We start from the raw sequence: 24,758 nt of genomic DNA on the forward strand, positions 1-24,758 counted from the left end.
ACCTGCAACTGCTGCAGTATGTCCACAGACTCTTAACTGAGGGCAGCAGGGGTGACAGGGGCAGGGGGTGCGGTGCCGGGGCCGAAGGAGACATGGTGGGCCTCTGCACGGACTGAAGGAACGGGAGCAACTGGGAGGGCGGAGATGGTAACGGAGGAGGCGGGGACAGATGTGGGGCTGCTGACAGGTGGTGTAGCAGCCTCCGCCTCCTCGAGGAAGTCAGCGTCGTAGGTGGTATCGCCTCCAGACAGGTCCTCGGACTGACTCCCCTCACCCTCCGTGCCACTGGCTCCCTCAGACTCGACAGCAATGGTGGCACTGTCGCTGGGTCTCTCCTCCAGGTCCGTGCAGGTGTCTCCATCTGTTGGGGATGATGGTGCTGTGGGCAAGGAGAAGAAACCGAAATGCATCAGTCACCTGTATACATCTGACACATGAGCACACAAACAATAGGTCCCAGTGCATATCAGGCAATGCATCATGAGTAACAGCTAGATTACTCCGCACATATGTAAGCCCTGTACTGCCCAGTTGGTAGCCCCACTATGCCACTTGGATACAAGGAAAAAAAGAACACACCAGGCCACAACTTGAATGAGAAATACACTGAGAAGCTAGTGTCTGTGAACAGGTGAGCACAGCAATACAATGAAGTCATGCCACCTCTTGTTTACCCTGAAAGAAACAGTAGTGGTGCACCCAAGGTAAACTAACACACCTCAATACTCAAGGTGTCACCACACTCAGAGACCTATAAGTACTTTGGAACACAAAACGAAAAAATGTTGGTACCTTGGGACTCACAATACTTTACACAATCAACATGTATTGAATGTGGCAATTCGCCATTTCGTGAAAAGAACACTAATGTGCCTGCATGAAAGATGTCTCCCAAGGAAGTGCACACAAAACGACATTTACACTGTCATTGAAGAAGCTGGCACCTTTTTCAAAGAAGCCACTGTTAGAAATAAATGGTGTTGCAGAAAGTACATATACATGGGCCCACGGAGGTCTTGGTGTCTTGACACTCGTTAGTTTGTATCACCAACAACAAAGGAGTTTCACAAAATCAAGACCACTGTGGGAACATGTATATGGAGAATCTGCAACACCATTTAATTCTAACAGTGGCTTCTTTGAAAAGGTGCCAGCGTGTTCTATGAAAGTGGAAATGTTGTTTGGTGTGCACTTCCTTGGGAGACATCTTTCATGCAGGCACATTAGTGTTCTTAACACAAATCATCAAATTACCACATTTAAAACATGAAGAACTGTTGACAAGTGCTGTTAGTGCCAAGGTACAATTTTTTTTGACTAACAACTTGAATTATGTCAGTTGTCACATGGCCATCCGTTACCTGATGACACAGTTGGCTACACATATGACCTACTGCCTGTCATGTGGAGTGGCACACATGTCCAAACCCAGGACAATGCATAAGCTAATGGGCCTGCAATTGGGTTGTAAAAAAGCATAGCTGTACTGTGGAGACACCCTCGTGGCAAGCCAGAATGTCCACACAGATGTCAGCACACAAAGACCAAACTGCGTTGCATCTGAACCACACACAGGTTCCAAAAATGTATGAGCAGAAATCATGTTTTTAAAAAAATGACACAGGCTGCAAAGCACGAACATTAAGCACTGGCCACCATCACAGGGGCACTGCACGGCGATTCTTTGTACAGCCAATTCCCACAGGTCAGAGCTGGCAAGGAAAAATCAGGGGTGCCCATGTAGGCCTCTCCCGCACAACCCCCCCATACCTGAGTCAATTTGATTGATACAGATCAAGAAGTGACACCTCTTAATCAGGATTACAAAAACTGTGCAGCAACAACTTGACACAACATCACCTCGTGGGGCTCGCAACACATATTTGTGACAAACAACCATCAACAGATTGTTGTGAAAAGCCACACAGGCACTGCCCAGTGTGAGTATGCACAAGCCAAATGGTGTATCCCTGTCCAGTGGACACATGTAGCACACATTGGAAAAATACAAACTAGGCCAGGGAACAATGCCACAGTGGCAGACCTATGCTGAACCCACAGAGAATGTGCACAGTGTTGGATGACACACATGATTAGGAGGCCAGGGTGTCTCAGGGGACTGTAGTGGGCACACTGCTCCGTGTTACTGGAATGAGCTGACTCTACCATGAGCAACTGTCATGGCACTATGCATATCTCCCACTCATGCACATCATGTCTGAGGCCACAACATTGGTCATGCATGCTGCAAGGGTGTTCAGTTGAAACCTCACACTCCTATGTTGAGACTCATCATCAGTGCCAACAAATATGGACCCCCAACATAGTGAACAGGTCATGGCACAGGCAAGGTACCAACACAAGTGACAGACCACCCTCCCACATGATGCGGAAAGCAATGTGCACTTTGATTTTCTAGCACCCTAGATGACCATGTGCAAATGTGATTACACACAGACCAGGGGACACATGTCAAGGAGGGGAAGGGATGAAAAAGAGCACCAGGTGACATTGGGGAACAGAAAATGCACTGCACATATAAACTCTGGGAGTGTATCCAGGCTACAGAGCACTTCCAAAAGCTGGTGACACATAACACAACAAACAGCCATGTACCTATCCCCTCCTTGCTGCAGTCTCTCCTGTTACTGCCTATCGAGGTCAGGGAAGACCACCACCAGGACACGGATCATGTGGGCGGTCAGGCGTCGGCGCCCGCCGTGGGGGCGAGGAGGGTCGATCCCCAGCTGGACCCGGGCGATCCACTGGGTCCATCACCGGATATCCTGCCATCTTTTTCTGACCAGTGGTAGGCGCCGACTACGATCCCCCACCGATCTCACGACCCTGACAATGTCCCGCCAGATCAACATCTTCTCGTAGGCAGTTACCTGTCAGGATGACAAAGTGAGACAACATCACTACACCTGCTCCATGTCCCAGAGACACACATTTGAACATCTTTGATATGTTGAACAGGGCATAGGATGCTGACAGGAATTGCATCATTCTCAATGAGAAATTGGCCTGTGTGCAAGCCCCAATGCACTACATGGCATTGAAAGTCAACAGGTGGCATAAGGGGTGCGACACACTCACTGATCATGGCACACACTGTGCAGCACATGCAACAGCAGGCCGATGGACAGCACGTGCCAAGCAGTCACATGTCCCACTCCACTCACGCACCCTCAGCAGACTAGACAGACACACCCAGGCACAGATCACTCGCCTGTCAGTGACAACAGCGGATACAACCCTCACTCTGCACATGTGCCACTTGCCTGTGGGGAGTCACAGGTGTTGTGCTAGCTCTGCAAGTCAGACACACAGCACGGCTTACTTGTCACATCAGATGGGTAGAGCTGTTGCCTCCTCCATGAAGCTGTGGTGCAACACTCCACATAGACACTCACCCACATGACAAGGAACATTCACACACATTAATGTCCATGAGATCGTACACATCATTTGGACACTCTCACCACAGGTCCACTCAACTCATACACATCTGTAGGTACAGTCACCTGTCATACCGGGGGGAGCACTGAATCACCTCAGGACAATAGGAAAAAAAGTCACCAAGGATTTGCCAGGCTGAATGTGTCATGCACTATGCAGTGAATGTCACAGTAAGCACAATGCATGTGAGGAGTGCACACAGGAACTACATCATGCTCTGCATGAGAGACATAAGCATGTCCCCCCCCCCCCCCCCCGGGACCCACTCTAAACAACATTGCATGTCTGTCACACCTGGACACAATGCCAGAAGTGACAGTCACACAACTGGTGCACAGTCAAAGGTAGTGTTTTACACCGCTTATGGCAACATTACAACAGTGATACGATTCTAACCGACACCATGGGTACGATGCGTACACACGCAATGAATGCAGGTGTAGCTTCGTTTCACATAGCATGTCTGTCCCACCTGGACACAATATTGACAGTCACACAACAGGTGCATGGGCAAAGGTAGTGGAGTCAGCACTCACCTGCTCCGTTGGTCTCCCATACAGCTTGGGGTACTGTGGGAGGAGGCAGCCCAGCAACGCCTCATTCTCCTCTAGGGTGAATGGCTGGGCCCTCTCCAAAGTACACGACATGGTCCAGAGGAAGCAGAGACAGCAACAATGTGGTCGACTCGAAAGTTGTGCAGGCAAGTGCCCTCTCATGGGTTCTGGCTGCCTTATATCTGTCTTGCTGAGGGGCATTCATTTAGAGTACATAGTGATTGGTCAGACTCATTTGCATCGACCGTTTACTCCAATCCCTTTAAACATACACCAATGACACGCATTCGCATCGTTCAAATTTTAAGCATCATGTCAAGTCAACAACCACTTTGCAACATTGTATTTTTTTGCCAACTGACTGTTCCAGGACACCTGATGGACACATTGCAACTGAAAACTCTGTATCCATGACAAGCAGCATGCATTTTGGGCCTAATACTTGTCCCCTATGTGTCCCCTATGTAATTTTGAAATCCACACACATGTATGGTGCGTTTCACACGTACCCGTACGGCACCAGTACAATAGTGATACGGGGCGTACACACGCAATGAATTCGGGGGTACGGTGCGTTTCACACGTACCCATACGGCACCAGTACATTAGTGATACGGGGCGTACACACGCAATGAATGCGGGGGTACGGTACGTTCCACACGTACAGGTACGGCACCAGTACAATAGTGATACGGGGCGTACACACGCAATGAATGCGGGGGTATGGTGCGTTTCACACGTACCCGTACGGCACCAGTACAATAGTGATACGGGGAGTACACACGCTATGAATGCGGGGTACGGTGCGTTTCACACCTACAGGTACGGCACCAGTATAATAGTGATACGGGGCGTACACAAGCAATGAATGCAGGGGTACGGTGCGTTTCACACGTACCCGTACGGCACCAGTACAATAGTGATACGGGGCGTACACACGCAATGAATGCGGGGGTACGGTGCATTTCACACGTACAGGTACGGCACCCGTACGATAGTGATACGGGGCATACACACGCAATGAATGCGGGGGTACGGTGCGTTTCACACGTACAGGTACAGCACCAGTACGATAGTGATAGGGGGTGTACACACACAATGAATGCAGGGATACGGTGCATTTCACACATACCCGTACGGCACCAGTACAATAGTGATACGGGGCGTAGACACGCAATGAATGCAGGGGTGCGGTGAGTTTCACACGTACAGGTACGGCACTAGTACAATAGTGATACGGGGCGTACACACACAATGAATGCGGGGGTACGGTGCGTTTCACACGTACAGGTACGGCACCAGTACAATAGTGATACGGGGCATACACACGCAATGAATGCGGGGGTACGGTGTGTTTCACATGCTTACAATGGTGATACGAGGCATACACACGCCAGGAATGGAGGACTGCGAGTCGCACAAGGATGTCCATCAAGTACTTGTCATTGCATACTTTCATGTGCAGGCCCTAGGTGTGGCAGCCAGTGATATTGCACAGGTCATCTCATCTAGTTGCACAATTGATGTGTGATGACCTGTGGACACATGTCATGTGTGATGGGGTACTATGTGGCACACATCACCTTGTCACTTGCCACATGTGTGTCTGTAGTCCAACTGTGTCATGCACAGCAGCAGTGGGATGGCACAGTCATCAACACCTGCACCTTTCTCCTGATGCCAGGAACAGGGACACTCTATCAACTGACATGTCACGATCAGCATGCCCCTATGTGACTATGTCAGGTGTGTGTCATGTGTTCCCATGAGCTTGCTGTTAGTGTTCCGTCAACTGCATCTGCTGTTGGTGCATCCAACATGGGTCTGTGTGGAGATGGGCATGGCACACATCTACGCACACCATGCCACATGTGGATTCCCACGGCTGTAGGGTCTGTGTGCATCGGACATCATAATTTCCCAGGCACACATGTCTGCGTCGTCTCAATGGCTGTGTTTTTTTGTTGTCACGTGTACCCCTTCATCGCAATGTGTTTGATATGTACATTTGACATTCCATGTCAGCTGTGCGTGTGCCTTGCAGTCAGCTGTCTGGATGAGATGACATCCTTCCAATGCAGCTATGTGGATGTGTGTCACTCCGGAGATATCTCTGGCTGTTCACTCAGACTGGCCCCCAGTTCATTTCAGGGCATGCCATGTAGACTTGACAATCAACAGGTGTATCTGGCTTTTCGTAGGAGTGCCAGCAAGCTGGCATATGTGTCCTGGATGTATTGCACACACCAGACTCCATAGTTACCTGATGTTTAGTAGCAGTTTAGCATGTGCTATGTTCATTGACATTGATGTTGACAGACTCTCAATCTTCATTATTCCAAACAATGTCCTGCAGGGCACCGCCTGTCCCAAGACCAATGCCAGACTTGGCTGCCATGAGGGAACGTGCCTGCATCCGACGTTACAGATTCACTCGACAGTTGATTGAGGACTTGACTAACAAGCTCACGCCACACCTCCAACTGCGACACAGGTATCCTACTGTGCTGACCCCCAAGATGAAGGTGATGGTAGCCCTACATTTTTTTGCCACAGGTACATTTCAATTGACCATGCTGATGTTGGTGGGATGTCACAGACAATGTTCAGCCGTGTCCTGCGTGATGTTTTGGCAGCCATGTTGGAGCACCTTGATGAATTCATCAAATTTCCTACTCCTGAGGAGTTGACAGATGTCAAGGGTGATTTCTATGCCCTGGGAAGGATACCCCATGTCATTGGGTCCATTGATGGGACACATGTGGCTTTGGTACCACCACAGGCACAGGAGCAAGCCTATCGCAACCGAAAACATTACCACTCAATAAATGCCCTTGTGGTGTGTCTTGCTAACATGCTGATTTCCCATGTCTGTGCACGTTTTCCAGGATCAGCACACGATGCCTACATCATGAGGCGTAGCAGGTTGCCACAAATGATGCTGCGGCTGCACAACGAACGAGCATGTCTTGTTGGTGGGTATACTCTGTTTGTCCTGTGTGTTGCGGTATCTTTGGCTCTTACGGCATCTCCTGACCCACTTATTTACATGATGTTTCCATGTAGGGGACTCTGGATATCCCAACATGCCATGGCTACTGACACCTCTCCGCAACCCAAGAACAGCTGCAGATCACTGGTACAACAATGCACACGGGCAGACCAGGCGAGTGATTGAGAGGACGTTTGGCCTCCTGAAGAGCCGATTCCGGTGCCTTGACAAGACAGGCGGGTCCTTCCCATATGCACCGGAGAAGGTCTGCAAAATCTTCATCGTGTGCTGCATTCTGCACAACATGGCAGTTGAGAAGGCAGTGCCACTCATCCTGGATCTGGATGAGCAGGAACATCCACCCGTGGAGGATCAAGGGCTTGGTCACGAGGCAAGTGATGAGGAGGATGATATCCGGAGTCAGCTCGTACGCAACTTCTTCTCATAGTGGTGAGTCACTGGGTATGAGTGTGCAAGCTTGTAGCATTGAGTGGCATGTGTTGCAATGTGTGTGTCCAGCTGACTGAATGCAAAGTGACTTTGATGTGTGTTCTGATGTGTCACTCGAGTGATGTCATGCCACACAGTTTTGCAGAGAGACTTTCTTTGAAATTTGCATGTGTCCAACATTGTTCATGTTTCGTAACTGACCATGTGTGTGGCGAGAATTGTTTTAGGTGACTTCTAGTGTGTCTGTCATTCCCAGGTTTTATGCGCCTGTTGTCTGCTTGTATCATCTTTGTCCTCCTGCTATTCCTCATGAGGATTGCAACGTGTGCTGAGTCAGCGTTCCATGCACGGACATGTGGAAATGTCAGTTTGGGTAAGGATTGCAGCAAGGCATTTTGGTGGTGGTGCTGGTTGGGAATGTGTGGGGACTGCTTCTGTGCATGTTGTGGTACCATGCATACATGTCTTCTCACCATGGAGCATATAACATGTACCATAACTCCCATGACATGATAGTCACCCTTCTTGACAGTCATCTGTAGTGGAGTGTGGAGTCTGATGAATGCATCAATGTGTGTAAACCTTGCCTCTGAAACATTGCGGATGCTACGGGTGGACATAGTGTGGGACATCACAACAACAGGCTCTATGGGGAATTGCAGCCTCTCCATGTCCAGCAGGATGTGTTTGGCTCATCCCCTTAACTTGTGTGCCAGTTCATTGGGATTTACAACATCCATGTTGTGAAGAGGGGGTCCAGCGTATGTCCCACATGTTATGTCAACTGACCTGTGAGTCTATTCATATGGATGCATTTCCCTTTGTGTGAGTTTGTGTAATAAAGGTGTTCACCACAATCCAAAGTGCCTCATCTCTGTCACTGCAGATCTCTTGCCAGTTTGCATGCGTCATCTATGGCATAATTGTCAAAGATTGAGCATATGAGTGTATGTGTACTTCGGCAACATGCATGCAGTTCTTGATGGCTAATAATCTCTATTGTGCATGAAGTACCTGGTTGTGTATGTATTTGTGCAGGTTGCTCCCCACAACGGGACGTCAACGCCTGCTGACGGTGTGTCTCCTGTGCGCAGCTCCGCATTTTGTAGCCTGATCCTGTGGCCGTCATTTTTGGTGATTGTTCATACATTTTCTCGGAGTGACCCATGAGTAACCTGACACTCCTTCCATTACATACACCTGTTGCACTGTGCCTTTCTGACCTCCTTGTCTTTGTGTGCTACTTTTTGCCTAGTTTCTCACCCCTTCCGCCTGCCTCTGCCTCACCTGCGGCACCGCCCCATCGAGTGCCCTGATTCTGCATCCCACACACCTCCAAAATGCTCCTCCCTTCCCCCCTCCACCCATTCTTAATGCAGCCAGCAGCTTGTCTGTGCCACTGTTGCGCCAACACCGTGCCAAAGGCAGGACCGTCTGCGCCTGCAACGTGCACAGTGCACGACCCTCTGGTCCTTGCATGACCCACGTCACACAACAGGCTCATGCTGCAGCCCCCCTCCAAGCAATATTCACCAGACAATCAACCGCCTGCTATCAGGCAACCCCTAAGCGAACAACCAGGTCATGTGCCTCCTATTCCACACCTGCTCCATCCACCAGCATGCCATTGGACTCTGTTACCTCCTCAACACAACAGCCCCACACATCACCTTCATGACAGTAACCTGGATAAAAGCATCCTCAACACACAACTTCTTCATTGCCATCTCAGACGGATACAAGATCACCCGCAGGGACGGCACCAACAATCCCGGAGGATAAATTGCAATTTATTCACAAGTACACCCTCAGAGTCACAAATCCGGTTTCGCACCAACCCCCTGGCAACCCTCAGAGTAACACTCATCTACGGATCTCCAGGCCTACATCCACAATTCCGCTAAGCCATCAACACATACATCTGCACGCACGCCCTCACCTCCACAGGTTACATGTGGCTGGAGGCCAGTAACTTCTTGCTGGAGGAGAACCACACCACCATCCATCATTGGTCCATCAACATTTGCATCCACGTCTCCGACAAGCAACACACTGCCCCACACCCTGTTACCGATCCCCTAAAGATGCTTGATGTAAGTCACCACAGACAAGCTGTGTGGGACACTCGAACCAACACCACCGCCACACCCTGCAACCTCACACACTGGATCAGCAACTGATCCAACAATCTTGCCACATTGACGGACTTTCCTGTGAAGCACAACAACAGTTACGCCACCTGGGACAAGGCAGACCTACTGGACTCATACAGATCTAGCCAGACTCTTGTGCAAACCTTGCAACACAAAGAACCATCAGTTACCTTACAGCCCTGGAAAACGCCACACACAGCCATATCATCAGCAAGGACAAGTGGAGATCCTTCAGATAGGGCTGAGGCACCAAAACACACGACATCAAGGAGCTCATCAGCATTGTGAGTGAACTGACAGCAGCTCTCCATCCAAAAGACACCCCACCCTTGCAAGGCAGATCAAATCCCTTGCAATTTTCTACCACTGCAAGCTCATCGACATACACGACACCCTTGGCACACAGAGGCAGACAGCACTATTATCTGCGGGACAAACCCCCCTCAGGTTCTGGACTCTCATCAGCAGCAAATACACCACCTGGCTCATGTGCACCATCCACTCTGGCTCTCAATCAGGCCCCTTCCCACACAACATCTCAACCACATCATTCCCCATCCTTGAAGCCCACGTCCAGCACGTCATGAATGTCTCCTTTGAGTTTGCCACATTCCATGGGAGCTGGAGGCAAGCGGAGACCCAGGCCCTTCTTAAACAACGGACGGCAGTACCGCAGGATCTCCTGGAACATCACCATGCTTCCCTACCCAGCAAATGTCATCAGGAAGACACTCAATGAGCAACTGACAAACTTCCTCCACTCAAACAGCTCCAGGCAACCGGCACCAGACCATCTTCCACAGTAATCACACCACTGCAAACGTCATCATTGCCACCAACGACAACTATGCCCTGCTCAACAATGGTGAGACCACCCCCCTTGACCTCTCAACCGCATTCTACACCGTGTGCTACCACACTGTCAGCTCACACATCTCCAACACTGGTATCCAGAGGAGGGCCCAGGATTAAATCAACAAGTAGCTCACCAGCAAGGCCCAGGGAGTCGGCCTCCACCCTTCAGCATGTAGTACACTGGGGTCATCTGGCCCATGGCCCAGGGCTCATCTCTCAGCGTGACGATCTTCAATGTCTCCATGACCCCCCTCTCCAACATCACATGCGCACACCACCTCATCATCATCTTGTATGCCATTGACGCCCAGCTGCTCCTTACCCTCAACAAAGACCCAGCCATTGCCAGATCCAACCTTCAAGAAGGCATGAGATCCGATGACGAATGGCTGAACATCAGCCCCCTGAGGCTGGACTTGGACAGGACTGAGGTCATCATCTGAGGATTGTCAACTTACGGCTGGGTCAACTCCTTGTGTCCCACCGGCCTGGGCACCGCACCAGAACCCAGTGGCCACGCACGCAAGCTGGTGTTCATCATGGACTCATCGCTCACAATTACCATGCAACTCAACACCATCTGTACCTCATGCTGCAACACCCTCCGCATGCTGCAAATGATCCACAGATAGATCCACTCCAAGGCAAGACAGACCGTCCCCCAGGTCCACGACACCAGCTGGGTCAACTACAGCACCGCCCTCTACGGAGGAACATCAGCAAAACTGCAGGAGAACTTGTCCACATCCAGGGTGCATCCGCACACCTCATCTTCAACATCCCCCGCCCCAGCCACATCACTGTCCACCTGAGATAGCTACAATGGCTCACTGTCTGCTGCAGGATCACCTTCAGACTCCTCAACCACACTCAGGAGGAAGTCCACAACCCCAGACCCAAAACCGAACTTGGACGTCTGTCATCGAACACCCCGTTGGCCCAACTGCGTGCAGCCAACCTTGCCCTGGCCACCATTCATCACATCCACAGAACAACTGCATGCAGGAGATAGTTCTCCCACCACGCCAAGCAGACCTGGGACTCCCTCCCCGGGCACCTCCACATGACCCATGACCTCTACGCCTTCATGATACTCTTCCAAATAGGTCTGTCCGAGCAGTATTGCAAGCCCCCCCTCAGCAGCTTGAGGCCATCACGGATGAGTATTGGGCTCCATGTCTGTATTTGATGATACATTGTGACCCATGTGTGTCCTCAACCGGACTCAGATCCCAGTGTATGGATGGCTGGAGTTAGTTCCACACTCAGGCATACTTTGACATATCCCCACACGTATGTTGTGGACTCATGCTAAATGACTGCAACATAAAATTTCAATTATTCTTTTTTGTATTATAGGTCGGGGGCGTGATTTGTGCACAGAAAAAGGTGCAATACAGGGACCATAGAATCCAAAGTTCACATGGGGAGATGGGATCCTTGGCATTTGAAGTCAGCAGAGTCCAGACCACAGTGTTTGGCATCATTGGTCAGACTGTGACCAGCAAGTCCATGTGGCAGATAATGTCAGTCAATGAGGTGATGCTGTCGCACATGAAGGCCAGGTGCCAGGCCAGGTGACCTGGGAGATGTGGATGGGCCGCTGCCTCTCACGGTCTTTTCCGTGGACAACCCACCTTCCTCGGGGACCCTCAGATGCAGGCCTTGACGATGCTTGGGACGCTCCGTCGGACGAATCCTCCTCCCTCCCTGTGGCTGGTGGTGGTCTTCGCCTGGTGGCACAGGGAGGGTTGCCCATGTTGTCAGCGATCTGACGGAGTGAATGGCTTATGTCCCTTTGCACCGCCAGGAGCTCAACCAGTCTTGCCTCCATCCGTCCTTGGTGTTCTTATTGACTGGCGTGTTGCTCGGCCTGCTGGTTCTTCATCTCTGTGATGGTCCCCTTTATCTCTGTGAGGGTCCCCACTACATGGCTGAACTCCCTGGTGTCACGCCGGTATGCGTTCATGATGTTGTGTATGTGTGACATACCGGTCCCTTCAGCTGGCTGGTGAGGTTCTCGCCTCCGCCTGCCTACACTCCCACCACCCCTGCCAACACGAGCCTGGGCTGCCGTTGTGGGCACATCGGGTCTAAGGGACCCCTGAGGGATGGCAGTGGCGGTGTTGTCTGCCTCCTCCTGGGTGCCCGGCGCACCTTCTCCCTCCTGGTCAGACTGGCTCAGTTGTTCACTGCGGGCACGGCTCCTCGGTGTCTCCTGGGATGTGGCAGGAATGGGGGTGGTGGTTGGCACAGATGTTCCTGAACCAGGTGCTGCAGGGGCTTGGACACCAGAGGGTCCAGGTTGGTCGGGGTCATCCGCGGAGTGTTGAGAGGCGTCGCTGCCGGTGGGATCAGGTTCCTCCCGAGCCTGGGACTGTGATTCTTCACCCCCATTATTGGGGGGAGATTCATCACGTTGCCCTGTGTATGAGAGACAGACAATGTTAATGCTGTTTCATGCAACATCCATGTTTCACACATTCAAGTTGGCACTGTTCCTCCAGGTAGTTGTATGTGCCTAGCATTCTCCTCAATGTTCACTTGTGGATGGGTATGTTGCGTGGGACAGATTGATATGTTCTCCTGAGTCTTTGACATGTAGATTTTTGGCTTGGATGCTTCTTCGGCTATGTATAGGTCTTGTTGTGTTACATGTCCATTGTGACAGTGGGTAAATCCAATGCCTGTCCCGGGGGTGTCTGCTTGTGTAAGGGGTGTGTGTGACAGGGCCTGCTGGTGGGTGTAGTGTGATTTGGCACTGGGGCTCCCAGGTGATGTAGCTGTCCCCCCATGGAGCATGCTGCCATGACAGTGAGTGTGAGTTCCTGTCCTAGATATCTGACCTTGTTGTCTTGGTGTTTGTGTTTGCACTGGTCACAGGAGGGCCTTGTGCTGCCTACACGAGGGCCAAGTGTCAGCTATCTTGTCAGTACTTTCCCAGTCTCTGTGCATTGCGCATGGTGTATGGGTATGTACCTGGGCCATATGGGATGAGGGCAATTGGGTCTGATTTGGAGTTCAACAATGCGTTTTGTGACACCCACCCTCCCAGCATACCGGACATCCATTCTTGGGTTAGTGCTTCGTGTAGCATGGGACATAGCATGGCCTTGCTTTCTCAATGGGGCATACACATGTTAGTGGCATTAGCGTTGTTTTTGACTGTGGTTCTGGCCGGTGAGGGCTTGGGGGTAGATGCATGCATTTTGTGTTATTGGGGTGTGGATGCCATTACCCCCATGTTACATAAGTTGTTTGTGTACTCACCAGGCTCTGGCAGTCCTTGAAGTCCATGTACTCCCACCGACGGAAGCAGGGCCATCACCTTCTCCTCCCAGGGATGGAAATGTACTGGTCTGCGGGGCCCACCACCTCCAGTGATGTTGCTCTGGGCGTAGTCGTCATTCATTTTTCGCTTGACTGACCTCCGCAGATCGTACCACCTGGCTTGGCATTCAGTCCTGGTCCTTCTGATGGGTGCAACAGCATTCACCCTATCGACGATCCTCTGCCACAGGCGTGATTTTTCGCCTATGCTGGTCTGTCTGACCAATGTTCCAAACAGCTGTGGCTCGACTCTGATGACTTCATTGACAAGGATCTCCAGCTCCTCCCTTGTGAACTTTGGATTCTTGTCTGTGGGCATGGTGTGGGGTGAGGGTGTGGATGGTTGTGGGTGTGTGGGTCTGAATGTGAAGGTGTGGGTCGGAATGTGAAGAGGGGGTATGTCTGAAGGAGGTTGTGTGAAGGTGTATATGTTAAGGTGGATGGGTGCAGTTGTTGGTGTGTGCTCTCTAGCTGCAGTGAGTCTGTTGCAAAGGCTCATGGTTTGTGTGTGTGGGCCCTTTTTATTGGTCCATTTGTGGGTGGGCCTCAGTTTGAATTTTTGGTGGGTGTGTTATAAGGGGTGGTTGTGAGTTTGCCCCTCTGTTTGCCTGTTTGGATGTGGCCAGGTCAGTCATTTCCATGTTTTGTGCACTGTAGACGTGTTTTTGCGGTGTTGTGCGAGTCGAATAGACGCTCCTTGTGCTGTTTTACAGTATCCGTGGTTCAGTACGACTCGTTTCGTTGTATTTGCTTCTGTTTTTTTGTGTGTCTGACTCGGTCATATGTGACGTTCTCCGTGGTACGAGTCGTACTCCGACATGTTCCCAGGGGTGCGACTCGTACAGGGGTACGAGTCGTACATGCATACACCCCCATGCGTTGTGTATGTACGATGCGTACCCCAACATTGCATATGTACGGTGCGTACCCCAACATTGCATATGTACGGTGCATACCCCAACATTGCGTATGTACGGTGCGTACACCAACATTGCGTATGTACGGTGCGTACACCAACATTGCGTATGTACGGTGCGTACACCAACGGTGCGTACATACGCGATGTTGTTGTAAGGTGCGTACATATGCATGGGGGGTGCCTGTACGACTCGTACCCCTGTACGACTCGCACCCCGGGAACAACTTTTCCCGGGATACGAGTCATACAAAGTTCGCTTCGTAGCGGGTAAAGTCATTCCCCGTGTACGGGACGTTTTCCGTACCATTCGTAAATCGGAAAGCTGGTCCGGATCGTACTTGTACGGTCGGACTGTATTTTTACAATTCGTACGGAAAAGTGTCCGGGTCCGTCTCGTACAACTTTTCCCGATCCGATTCGTATGGATCGGGCCGATCCGTATATAATTTTCCCGTACGAATCGTACTTCCCGGGTCGGAGGGACTTGTACGATCCGTGCGGAAAAAATTACAGATACGAGTCGTACGGAAAAAAAAAATACAGGATCGGAATTGACCCCTAAATGTTTACTGATAATTATTTGTTTTATTGCCGCTATTTTTCACAGCGTCGGCCTTTCGTGGAGGAGCAGCCATGCATGTTTATAACACACTAAGGATACAGAAGCAAAATTTGGTTGATTACAAAAACTGTCTTGGGAATTTCGATAGTAGGACAGACAGATACAAACATTTGTACAAACTCTGACCTGGTGGAAGTGGGTTCTGTAAAACAAAGTAATGTTTTTGGGAGGAACATATGGTTCTTATTCCATCCAAATAAGGAGTGAGGGCTCAATCTCTAATAAAGATAAATGTTGTAAATGAGTGTTCCTGCATTGAAGGAGAAGGCCTCACTTTTTGTCGTTCTTTGCCGCGGGGATCTTGCACCCCATCATATTGTTCCTGATGGTGTGGCCAGAGAAGGTACTTTCCGTCCTTTAGTTCAATGTACTGGTGGGAATAACTTTCCAAATGGCGGGCGCACAGTGACCTCAACTTGATGTGAGTTTGAAGGATTGACACTGGAGTGGTCTTTTGATGTATGCTGTCTTAAAATGTTATACCTATATCTTTATGCATCTTTATATCATGATACGCCATGCTATTATCTTTCATGTATGTAAGCGCTCTGATACCCATGGGTCTAGCTAGAGCTATATGAAACTTAGGAATAAATAAAATGGTAAAAGTCTAATCCAGGACAAACGTGGAGACTGGAAATGTATGTATGAAATGTATTAATGATATGCTATGTAGCATAATAATGAAGGCGAACCCTAAGCATCAACCAGCCTTGTCTGAGTATCAAGTGACCCCACATCACTGAACCTTTAGTCATTCAACCCCTGCATGAGAATTTTAGTGTGTACCCACGCAAGTTGAGGATATTTTAGAGTACTAGACAGCACTTTACTGAAGATCAAACTAAAATAAAAAAAATGCAAATGCCCACATTGAGTTAAAAAAGAATGAACATGTTGATCACGTGTGTCTAATCCTTTAATTAGTCACTCACTAAAGCAGGCATTACTTCTAACGAGACAGCAGCTCTGAATGGCCTTCATGTTGAAGATGTACCTGTTAAAAAGTTTATCTTGGTGCAAGCTGAGTTTATTTCCACTTTAAACCTTACTTTGCTGCATAACAGAACTGCCAGTCTTGTTGATCCTTTTCAACAAAATAATGACTTTCTGCAAGAGAACCCTACTCCCTCATTTTCTGGTTGTCAATCAGACATTGATGTTTTAATTTCATAATTTCATTGACTGATGTTCATTTTATCCAACTTATTTCTTCGTTTAAAGGTGGAAAGCTCAAATTGAAAACGTAGTGGAAGTTGCAACGAGGAACTTCAGTAGCCGGGGGCAGGTGCCGGTCAATCACACGCCTCCTCCTGTCAGGTGAAGTGAACAGTCTTATTTCCTGGATTTATCAATCACTTGGCAGATATTGAATTCTGTGCAGTGTTGGCTATTGCCAGTATGTTGAAATGACTAACAAAATGTCCAACACAAGCACACTTATAGCCATGAGTGGCAAATGGTTATTTGGAGTTTTGATTCTATTATGAATTCACGTTGTAGTTAGAATTTTAAATAGCCCTGATTCATTCTGGAGCACAATATTAACTTCAGGATTTTTTACACGATAAGGGAATGACAAGACTTCACAAATGGGCAAATTCGTAGACCGGAGAACACAGAATAATGTTCAGTTAGCTAGTTAAAGAAGTTCTAGATTGAACAATGTTTTATGGATCATGTGCACTTACTCACATTGTTTAGTTACTTCAACCAGTGTCCTAGAAAAATAAGCAAAAATGTAATTGCACAATGATGCTATTTTAGAGGTATGGGTGTTTCTCTTACACTGGGTAGCGCTTTCTGCCTGCTCTTCTTAGCTGGAAAAAAAATCCCTACATGATCACATTGCTGGTCTTTCTATCATTTAGGGCCTTATTACGGGTTTGGCTGCCCTCATGCAGTGCCACCCACAGGAGGACTGCCAAAGCCGTGGTGCGCCTACCTGCCGGATTACGATTGTAATCAATGGTGTGCAGCCAGTGCTGGGTTGGTCTCCCGGCGGTGGGCTGCTATGATGATCATGCGAGAGCCTAACATGCAGCCCGCCGCCTTGACAACACCTGCAGTATGTTCCTGCATGGTGTGGCATGCATGCCACACCCTGGAGGGACAGGGATGCAATTCCAGGTGGGCAACATGTGCCCCCCTGAATTCACCCCCACGCCCAGAGGCAGCACGGGGGCCCTGTTAGGGCCCCCTTAGTTACCTCTCTGTCACCCTTTCCATGACAGGCCCCCCCCCCTTTAAAAAGGTGGTTGACAGACAACTCAGAATATGCTTGGTGGTGCTGCAGCGGCACTCCCAGGATATTCCTGCTCCTGACTGCTGCACAACAGCCGCGGGATCCTGGATTCCCCGGCGGACACATCGCTCCTGTGGCGCTCCGACTGCACACTGCGGGCCCGCAGTGTGTAGGGGGTCGGACCACCACAGTGACGCCGTACTCGCAATAAGGCCCTTAATGTTATTGACATCAATGTCACCTAGCCACCACTATAGTGATTGTGATTTGTAATTTCATGGAAGTCTATTCTGTGTGTGTCTTGCTTTTGCTTCATTGCTAAAGCTTTCACATGCCTGGGTGGCACACCTTTGAAAGAGGAGCCCACGGGGTTTCCAAACCCATGCAACTGCCTATGACTTTAACTGAAATCACAGTTTATGAACCAGAGGCCACTGCTTCGTAATGGAAATATTGGAAAGTCTAAAAAGTAGAAGGCGAGAAGACAGTAGATTATCAGGCAACTTTGAAACTGGGGTTTAATCTCCTATCTATTGTCCTAGAACAGATGGCCAGTATATGGGAGATTTATGTAACACAAGATGAACGTTTAAGATGCGTTAATTGCTAGCCTAGGGCATCTATTTTAGCCACTATATTTATTCATTTGGGAATTTTATAAAGTGTTCAATGTCTTCTGTCAGTTGCTTTAAAGTGTTAAAAGTCTTCAAGACAAGTCATCTTTTAGGGTAATTTTTGTCAGATAAGTGAGCTATAACTATGCCAATTTTCTTTAGCTGTGACCTGTTTACTACAAAAGCTGGTATGAAAGGTTTTTAGATGTTTTCGAAACCCCATGTGGTTTGATTCAGTTCTCAGATTTGAGTTTGGGGTATTCTAAAACTTAGGGACTTGAATCTGCCTCTCTGTTTGAGTAATTTTTTATTTTTTTTTAAAAACTTGTTATTGTTTTTGTTGTGAACAAAACAGCAAGACACTTGAGTAGGCATTTTGCTCCTATCTTTTGACAATACAACACCCCAATATACACCCCAGAAGTAAACATCATATCGGCACTGTGGTACATAGCCGGCATCAACATTTCTCATTGCCGCCCCAAGATCTACTACATCAGTCTGAATCAGAGGTGTCATCATGTGGCATCGGTGGCGGGTCACATATTCCACCCCTGAATTTGTTCCATGCTCCCCATACCTTATCCCACTCTGTTTGAGTAATTTGAGGTGATGAGGTGCGCATTGCTCCTTACTCAAATTCATTTTGACATTCTCTAGATTCTGATAGATGATTATAACTGCAGATGCCTTGCCTTTTGAATTCCCGCAGGTATCAGACTGAATCCAGAAACGTTATTAGCAATTGCTCTTACACATTGATAGGCGGTGCCATCAGACTTTGCATTAACTTTGTTGCTCCTTTGCAAATGTTAGCAGGAAACCATATATGTGTACAAGTCTTGCTCATTAGCGTCAGATCCTTATTTTCCTCATTCTTTGATGGTGATCTGGAACTCCACTTCTGAACTTCGTCAGCGTCTTACCTCCTTTAAAAACTCTTTTTTGAAGATGTTTTGCTAGGGATCTCAGGCTACAGGTTTCAGTTGGGGCCACACCTACAGAAAGCAAATATCTGGCACAGACCCGCATGACATCTGTTTGTGGTATCATGGATGTAGGCATGTTCAGAGTCATTGAACAAATGCTCTCTTAAGCGTCCGAAGGCCTTAAGGGATCAGATGACAAAATTGTATGTCACAGAGCACAAAAAACTGTACTGCTATAAGTCCAGGTCCCTATTCTCTGGTAAGTGCAAGAGAAAGAATGTTACAAATCTCATTGTAAACACAGAAGAGCAGATGGTAGGCCTCCCCTCAGGGCAGATTCCAACCATGGTCCACAGATAGAGCCAATGCGCTGTGAATTTCTCTGTCATTTCCTGTCAATAGATTGCAGTAGCCAACATCACCAATGTTCCTTCCCACTGTTTCCCCACCGTCACCTCTCCAGTGTTCTGTGAATAATCACAAAACCCTCACTACATTGCAGGTTCCACACATGGATGACCTTACCAACAAGCCCACAACACATCCCCCTCGTTATTACGAAAAACTAAAATATATACAAAAAACCCATCAAAACTGATTAACTTCAAGTTGGAAACAAAAACACAGACATCAAAGATAATAACCCTATAGCCTAAATACAAAATGAGAAAACCTAAAATAAACCACAAAATGCATTCTATATTACCATTCTCATAATCTTCTAAACATTTTGACAATTTCCTAATTCTTTTGTCAATGTCATGTCCAGCATCATGTACAATAATGTTCTCATTAGCAGTCCTAGAAGTGACTCCAGACTACTCACCACTCCCACATTAGCTTCTTCCAACACCACTTCCCTCTCTTCAATCATCACAGCCTCACTGCTCTCCTCCAGAAGATCCAAATGTGCAGGTAACTTGTGTTCCCTTCCATTGCTGACTGTTAGACCTGGCACCTTGGCGTGAGTTTCCCTTCCACTTTTTGCTGATGTGCCTCATTGTGTTTTGTTGGTGTTAGCTGCTCAGGGCACTGGGCCACTGCTAATCAGTGCCACAGTGCAAGTGCTCCCTTTGAAAAGTGTATACATTGATTGGTGTCCATGATTGGTTCATTTGGTTTACTGTCAGCCCCTAGTAAAAAGCACCAGGAGTGCCAGGGCTTGTAAATACAAATACCGCTGGTGGGCTTGCAGCATTGGTTGTGCCACCCACAGAAGCGGCCTAGTAAAATGTGTCTAGGATCTGCCACTGCAGAACCTGCGTGCAGTCTGGTACTGTCGCGCTGACTGCGCAAGTGCACCCACTTGCCAGTCCCTAAACCTTCCCTTAACTACATATTAGTCACCCCTCTGGTAGGCCCAAGGGCAGGGTGCATTGAAGGCATAAGGTAGGACATGCCCTGATGTGTGTGGCATGTCTTAATAGTGAATTAAAGCCATTTTCGTTTTTCACTATTGAAGGCTACCTGCTCTCCATAGGCCAGAATGGGCTGCTGGAATTACTATACGCTGTAATCCCAGTGGACTCATAGAGCATGGTAGAAAGTCATGTTTAGTACGCCTGAACTCAGAATAATAAAATACTTCTTTTAGTAAAGTTTATTTTAATATCCTGTGTTTGTAAATACTACTTTTAGAAAGTTAGTATTTACTGACCTGGCCATTTCAGTCTGCCTCTGCGCTGTGTGTGTGTGTTCTGCCTAGTAACAGGGAAGGAGCAGGGCTGGGGAATCCCAGGAGACAGGCTGTCTGCCAGGTGGTGGGTAGAGAGATTACACCAGGATGGGTGGGAGGAGTACACCTTGACTCTTGAATAGACCTGTGCTCTGCCTCCACAATGCCGGCTCCGCCCCCTGTGGAGCGGCTGATGTCTCTGCCCTGCTGCTGAAAGGAAAGAGCAGAGTCACCACAACAAAGTGCTCCAAAACTGGACTGAGCCAGGCCCAGGTCCCCTGGCGACAAAGAACAAAAGAATTGTGCTATAAAAGAAGGAGCCCTGCTCCTAAGAAATCAGATCCTGTTTGCGCCAAGACGAACCTCTGCCTGAAGGAGAAGGATCTGGAGAAGCTGAAGGAGCAATACTGTCTCTCTGCCTGAGAGACTGGCCTGCAGTGGGTGCCTGTCTGCTGGAAGGAGAGGAAAAGACTAAAGGAAAAAGACTGCATCAACTTGTGCTTTCAAACAATCTCCCACGGCTTGCTTGTGAACTTGCCCCCTGATCTGCGCCCCAGGAACAGTGGTGCTACCTTTCCCCAAGAAGAGGAGAAGCTGCTGGACGCAATCCTGTGACGCTGACCCCCAGAGAACCTGTGTGCCTTTCACTTTCTCTGCACCGCGACATCTGCCACCTGGGGCTACCACGAGCACCGCAAGGACCTGTCTACCTGGTCCCAGCACCGCAAGTGACTGCCCCTCCGAGCCGTAGCTCGCACCGCAAAGAAAAGAACCTGAGTGTCCAACCCCCGAGCCTCTGCGACCCTGCGCCGCCGAGATCACCGCGAGGACCTTTTACACACTGGTGATCCCCGGGAAAGCCGATCGCGCTGCAACGCGCTGAGAATTGCCCCGGAGCTGCTCTCCCTTCCTCTGACCTTGGTCGTGTGGCTGAGACCTTCTACGAGTGTGCCACGAAGCACTGCCGCCCTCTGACTGTGAGGGACGACACCGCGACGTGGGACACCTCTCCGTGGAACCCCGAGGCTGCAGTGACCATCCCCGTGAAGATTAAAGGTATTGGTGACATTTCGCGCTAAAGTACGGCCCGTACTTGCCTTCGTACGAGCCGTACCTGCTTTTGAAGTATCTGGTGACTTGTGCGCGTAATACGGCCCGTACTTGCCCTGTACGGACCATACTTGCATCGGAAGTATCTTGTGACTAGTGCGCGTAATACGGCCCGTACTTGCCTTCGTACGGACCGTACTTGCATCAGAAGAATCTTGTGACTTGTGCCGTACCTGCCTTTGGAAAACTTGTGACTTGTGCGTAGTTCGACCCGTACTGCCCTGGTACGAACCGTACCCGCCTCTGTTGAGCCGTACTTGTGTTGCCGTCCGTGTACGGCGCGTCCCTGCCACTGTACGGACCGTACAGCATCCAAAAGCATTGCCGGCGCTCACGCGGGAAGCGTGAGACTTGGCAAGCGAAGCCTGGAACACGTTCGACGCGTATCTACGTAGGTACGGACCGTCTGGCTCAAGGCCTGCATACGCGTACTCACGCGAGAAGCGTGAGAAACGGCACGGCGTACGGAAATAGCGGTACGAAGCATACCTTAGGCGCTACAAAGCGCACCACACCCCCTAGGAGCTTATTTTGCATAGAACTGTGCCATTTTTACAACTGTGGACTGCCTTTAAGCCTTTAAAGAGTAACTGGATTAGTACTTACAAGAGAACTGTATTTTATCAACCTGCCTTCAAGAAATCTTTTATATAAAGACCTATATTTTTACAGAAATACAGCCTTGTGTCTTTGTGTGGTGGGAAAGTGATTATTGTGTGGGGCAACTTGCAACGCTTAACCTAATGCCCTCTGGAATCTAGCCTGACTGTTCGCGCCACGTTACCTAGAGGGTGAGCAGGGGTTATTTTTAAGAGGTGATCCTACGCCCTGACTTAGATGAAAAGGGTCCCTGCTTGTCGCAAGTGCATACCTGCGCCAACCAGAGACCCCGGATTCTAACACTGACCATCTCTCCATCATCTCAAAATCCTCCAAAAAGTCAGATTCAAACTTATGTGACTCCCCATGAACTCGCTTCCATATCTCTTTTGGATCCACAGCCACTCAATTAAGATTCCAGACTTTACCATTACTCAACCTCACTGAATTACACAAATCTTCAAAAAGTTTCTCCAGTTCATAAAATCGACAATTCCCTTGAGCTACAAAACCCAGTTTCTTAATCTGAACCCAGTCACCCACTTTGACCTTCACCCATTTTGAACCTCTCTTAGTATCATAACACAACTTACCTTTATAATGACTCTCTTACTTTTCCCCACACTCCTTTAACTGACTAGTATTCCACACATATACAAAATAACCAGGTGTGAAGTTGGTCCTAGGATTCCTACCCCTCATCGTAAACAGAGATACTCCAGTCAATCGATTATTAGTAACTCTGTAAGCCCAAACCATTTTACCCAGTTGAGTAACCTAGTCCTCATTACTTGCCCTACATAACTGTATGATACATTTGATCACACGGTTAAATTTGTCTACCATACCATTGCCACTGGGATTGTTTAGTGCAGTGGTCTCATGCTTCACACCACTGCTTTCAAAACAAAGCTTAGTTTTATTGGAGACAAATTTCATTCCATTGCCACTCAAAATGGTGGCAGGAATGCCGTCCAATGTAAAAATCTGTTCCAGGAATTCACAAACTGCATCCATATCTGCCTTTTCTACCACCTTCACGGTCGGCCATTGGCAAAAGAAGTCAATTAAAACCAACACATACTTGTGAGGTTTCCCAAGGGGTCCTACAATCTCAACTGGAATCAAACATTTACTCATAGTTGGTGTTAAAGTCTGTAAAGATTTATCAGCCAAAACACAATTGGGGCACTCTCTTACATATCTTTCCACCTCAAGATCCACACCTGACCACCAAAACATCTTCTTCGCAATAGACTTGGTTCCAGTAATTCCAGAATGCTCCTCATGCTCCGAACTGATAACCGTTCTTCGCAAAGCATGTAGTGGAGTTACTTTTTGTTCTCCCGGAATTGTGCCACTTTCAACAGTCAAGTCAGTCCTTACCTCCCGGAATGGTTTCATAGATTGATCTATACCCTCTTTTCTTGGCCAAACGTCAATCAAGTAAGTCATAACTACTTATAAAACTTTATCCTTCTTACTCCATTCTTCTCTGACAGCAGGCATGCCACTATCGTGCACTTTGAAAATTATACTGTTAACCCCTTGGACTCCAAAATATTTAACACCTTCATCAACCCCTTATCGTGTTCATCCCCGGTTGGACCAAAAATGAAAATATTGTCTTGGAAAACTTTTACACCTTTTCTTTTCCAAAAAGTTAAAACTTTAATCACTGAAAGACTGCAGCCACCGACTCTAGGTGAAATGGCGTGAGCTTAAATTGGAAACACCCATCAGGGGTGACAAAAGATGTACGTTTCTGGGAATACTGAGCTAAAGAAATTTGGTGGTGTGATGACAATAGATAAATGGTGAAAAACCACTTGCCAACTCTGACAAAAGTTACCAGTTCATTAATTCTTGGCAACAGAAATTGGCCCACATTTATGTTGTTGTTCAAATGGCGTAAGTCAACACACAACAAATGTTGCCATTGCTTCGTCTAGCCACCACTAATGGGGGAAACCCAATCAGAGACTTCTATTGGTTCAATACCCCAAAGAAACCTGCTTCTCCAGATCTTCAGAGACTTCATCCCTAACCATGAAAGGAATGTTCCTTACCTTTTGGACATTAGGTCTAGCATCAGCCTTCAAAATAATTCAGTACTCAAATCCTTTCAAATTCCCCAACCTACCACTAAAAACCTTTGGAAATCTTTTGAGCATATCATTGCCCATATGCACTCCTTTATCAAACACCATCACTTGCTCTTTGCTACTGGGATCAAACACAATGTGCA

The 24,758-nt window shown here is 48.4% G+C and overlaps 1 protein-coding gene across 1 annotated transcript in view; it reads left to right on the plus strand.

Annotated features, from left to right (window-relative positions):
* LOC146772750 (rho guanine nucleotide exchange factor 11-like) overlaps window positions 1-24,758 on the plus strand; it is a 222,653-nt gene that overhangs the window by 133,311 nt on the left and 64,584 nt on the right. The window contains 1 exon segment of the mRNA XM_085637028.1: window positions 16,562-16,657. Within this exon segment, the coding sequence (XP_085493154.1) occupies window positions 16,562-16,657 (96 nt within the window).

The sequence above is a fragment of the Triturus cristatus genome, chromosome 12 (assembly GCF_964204655.1).
Source record: "Triturus cristatus chromosome 12, aTriCri1.1, whole genome shotgun sequence".
Taxonomy (NCBI): Eukaryota; Metazoa; Chordata; class Amphibia; order Caudata; family Salamandridae; genus Triturus; species Triturus cristatus.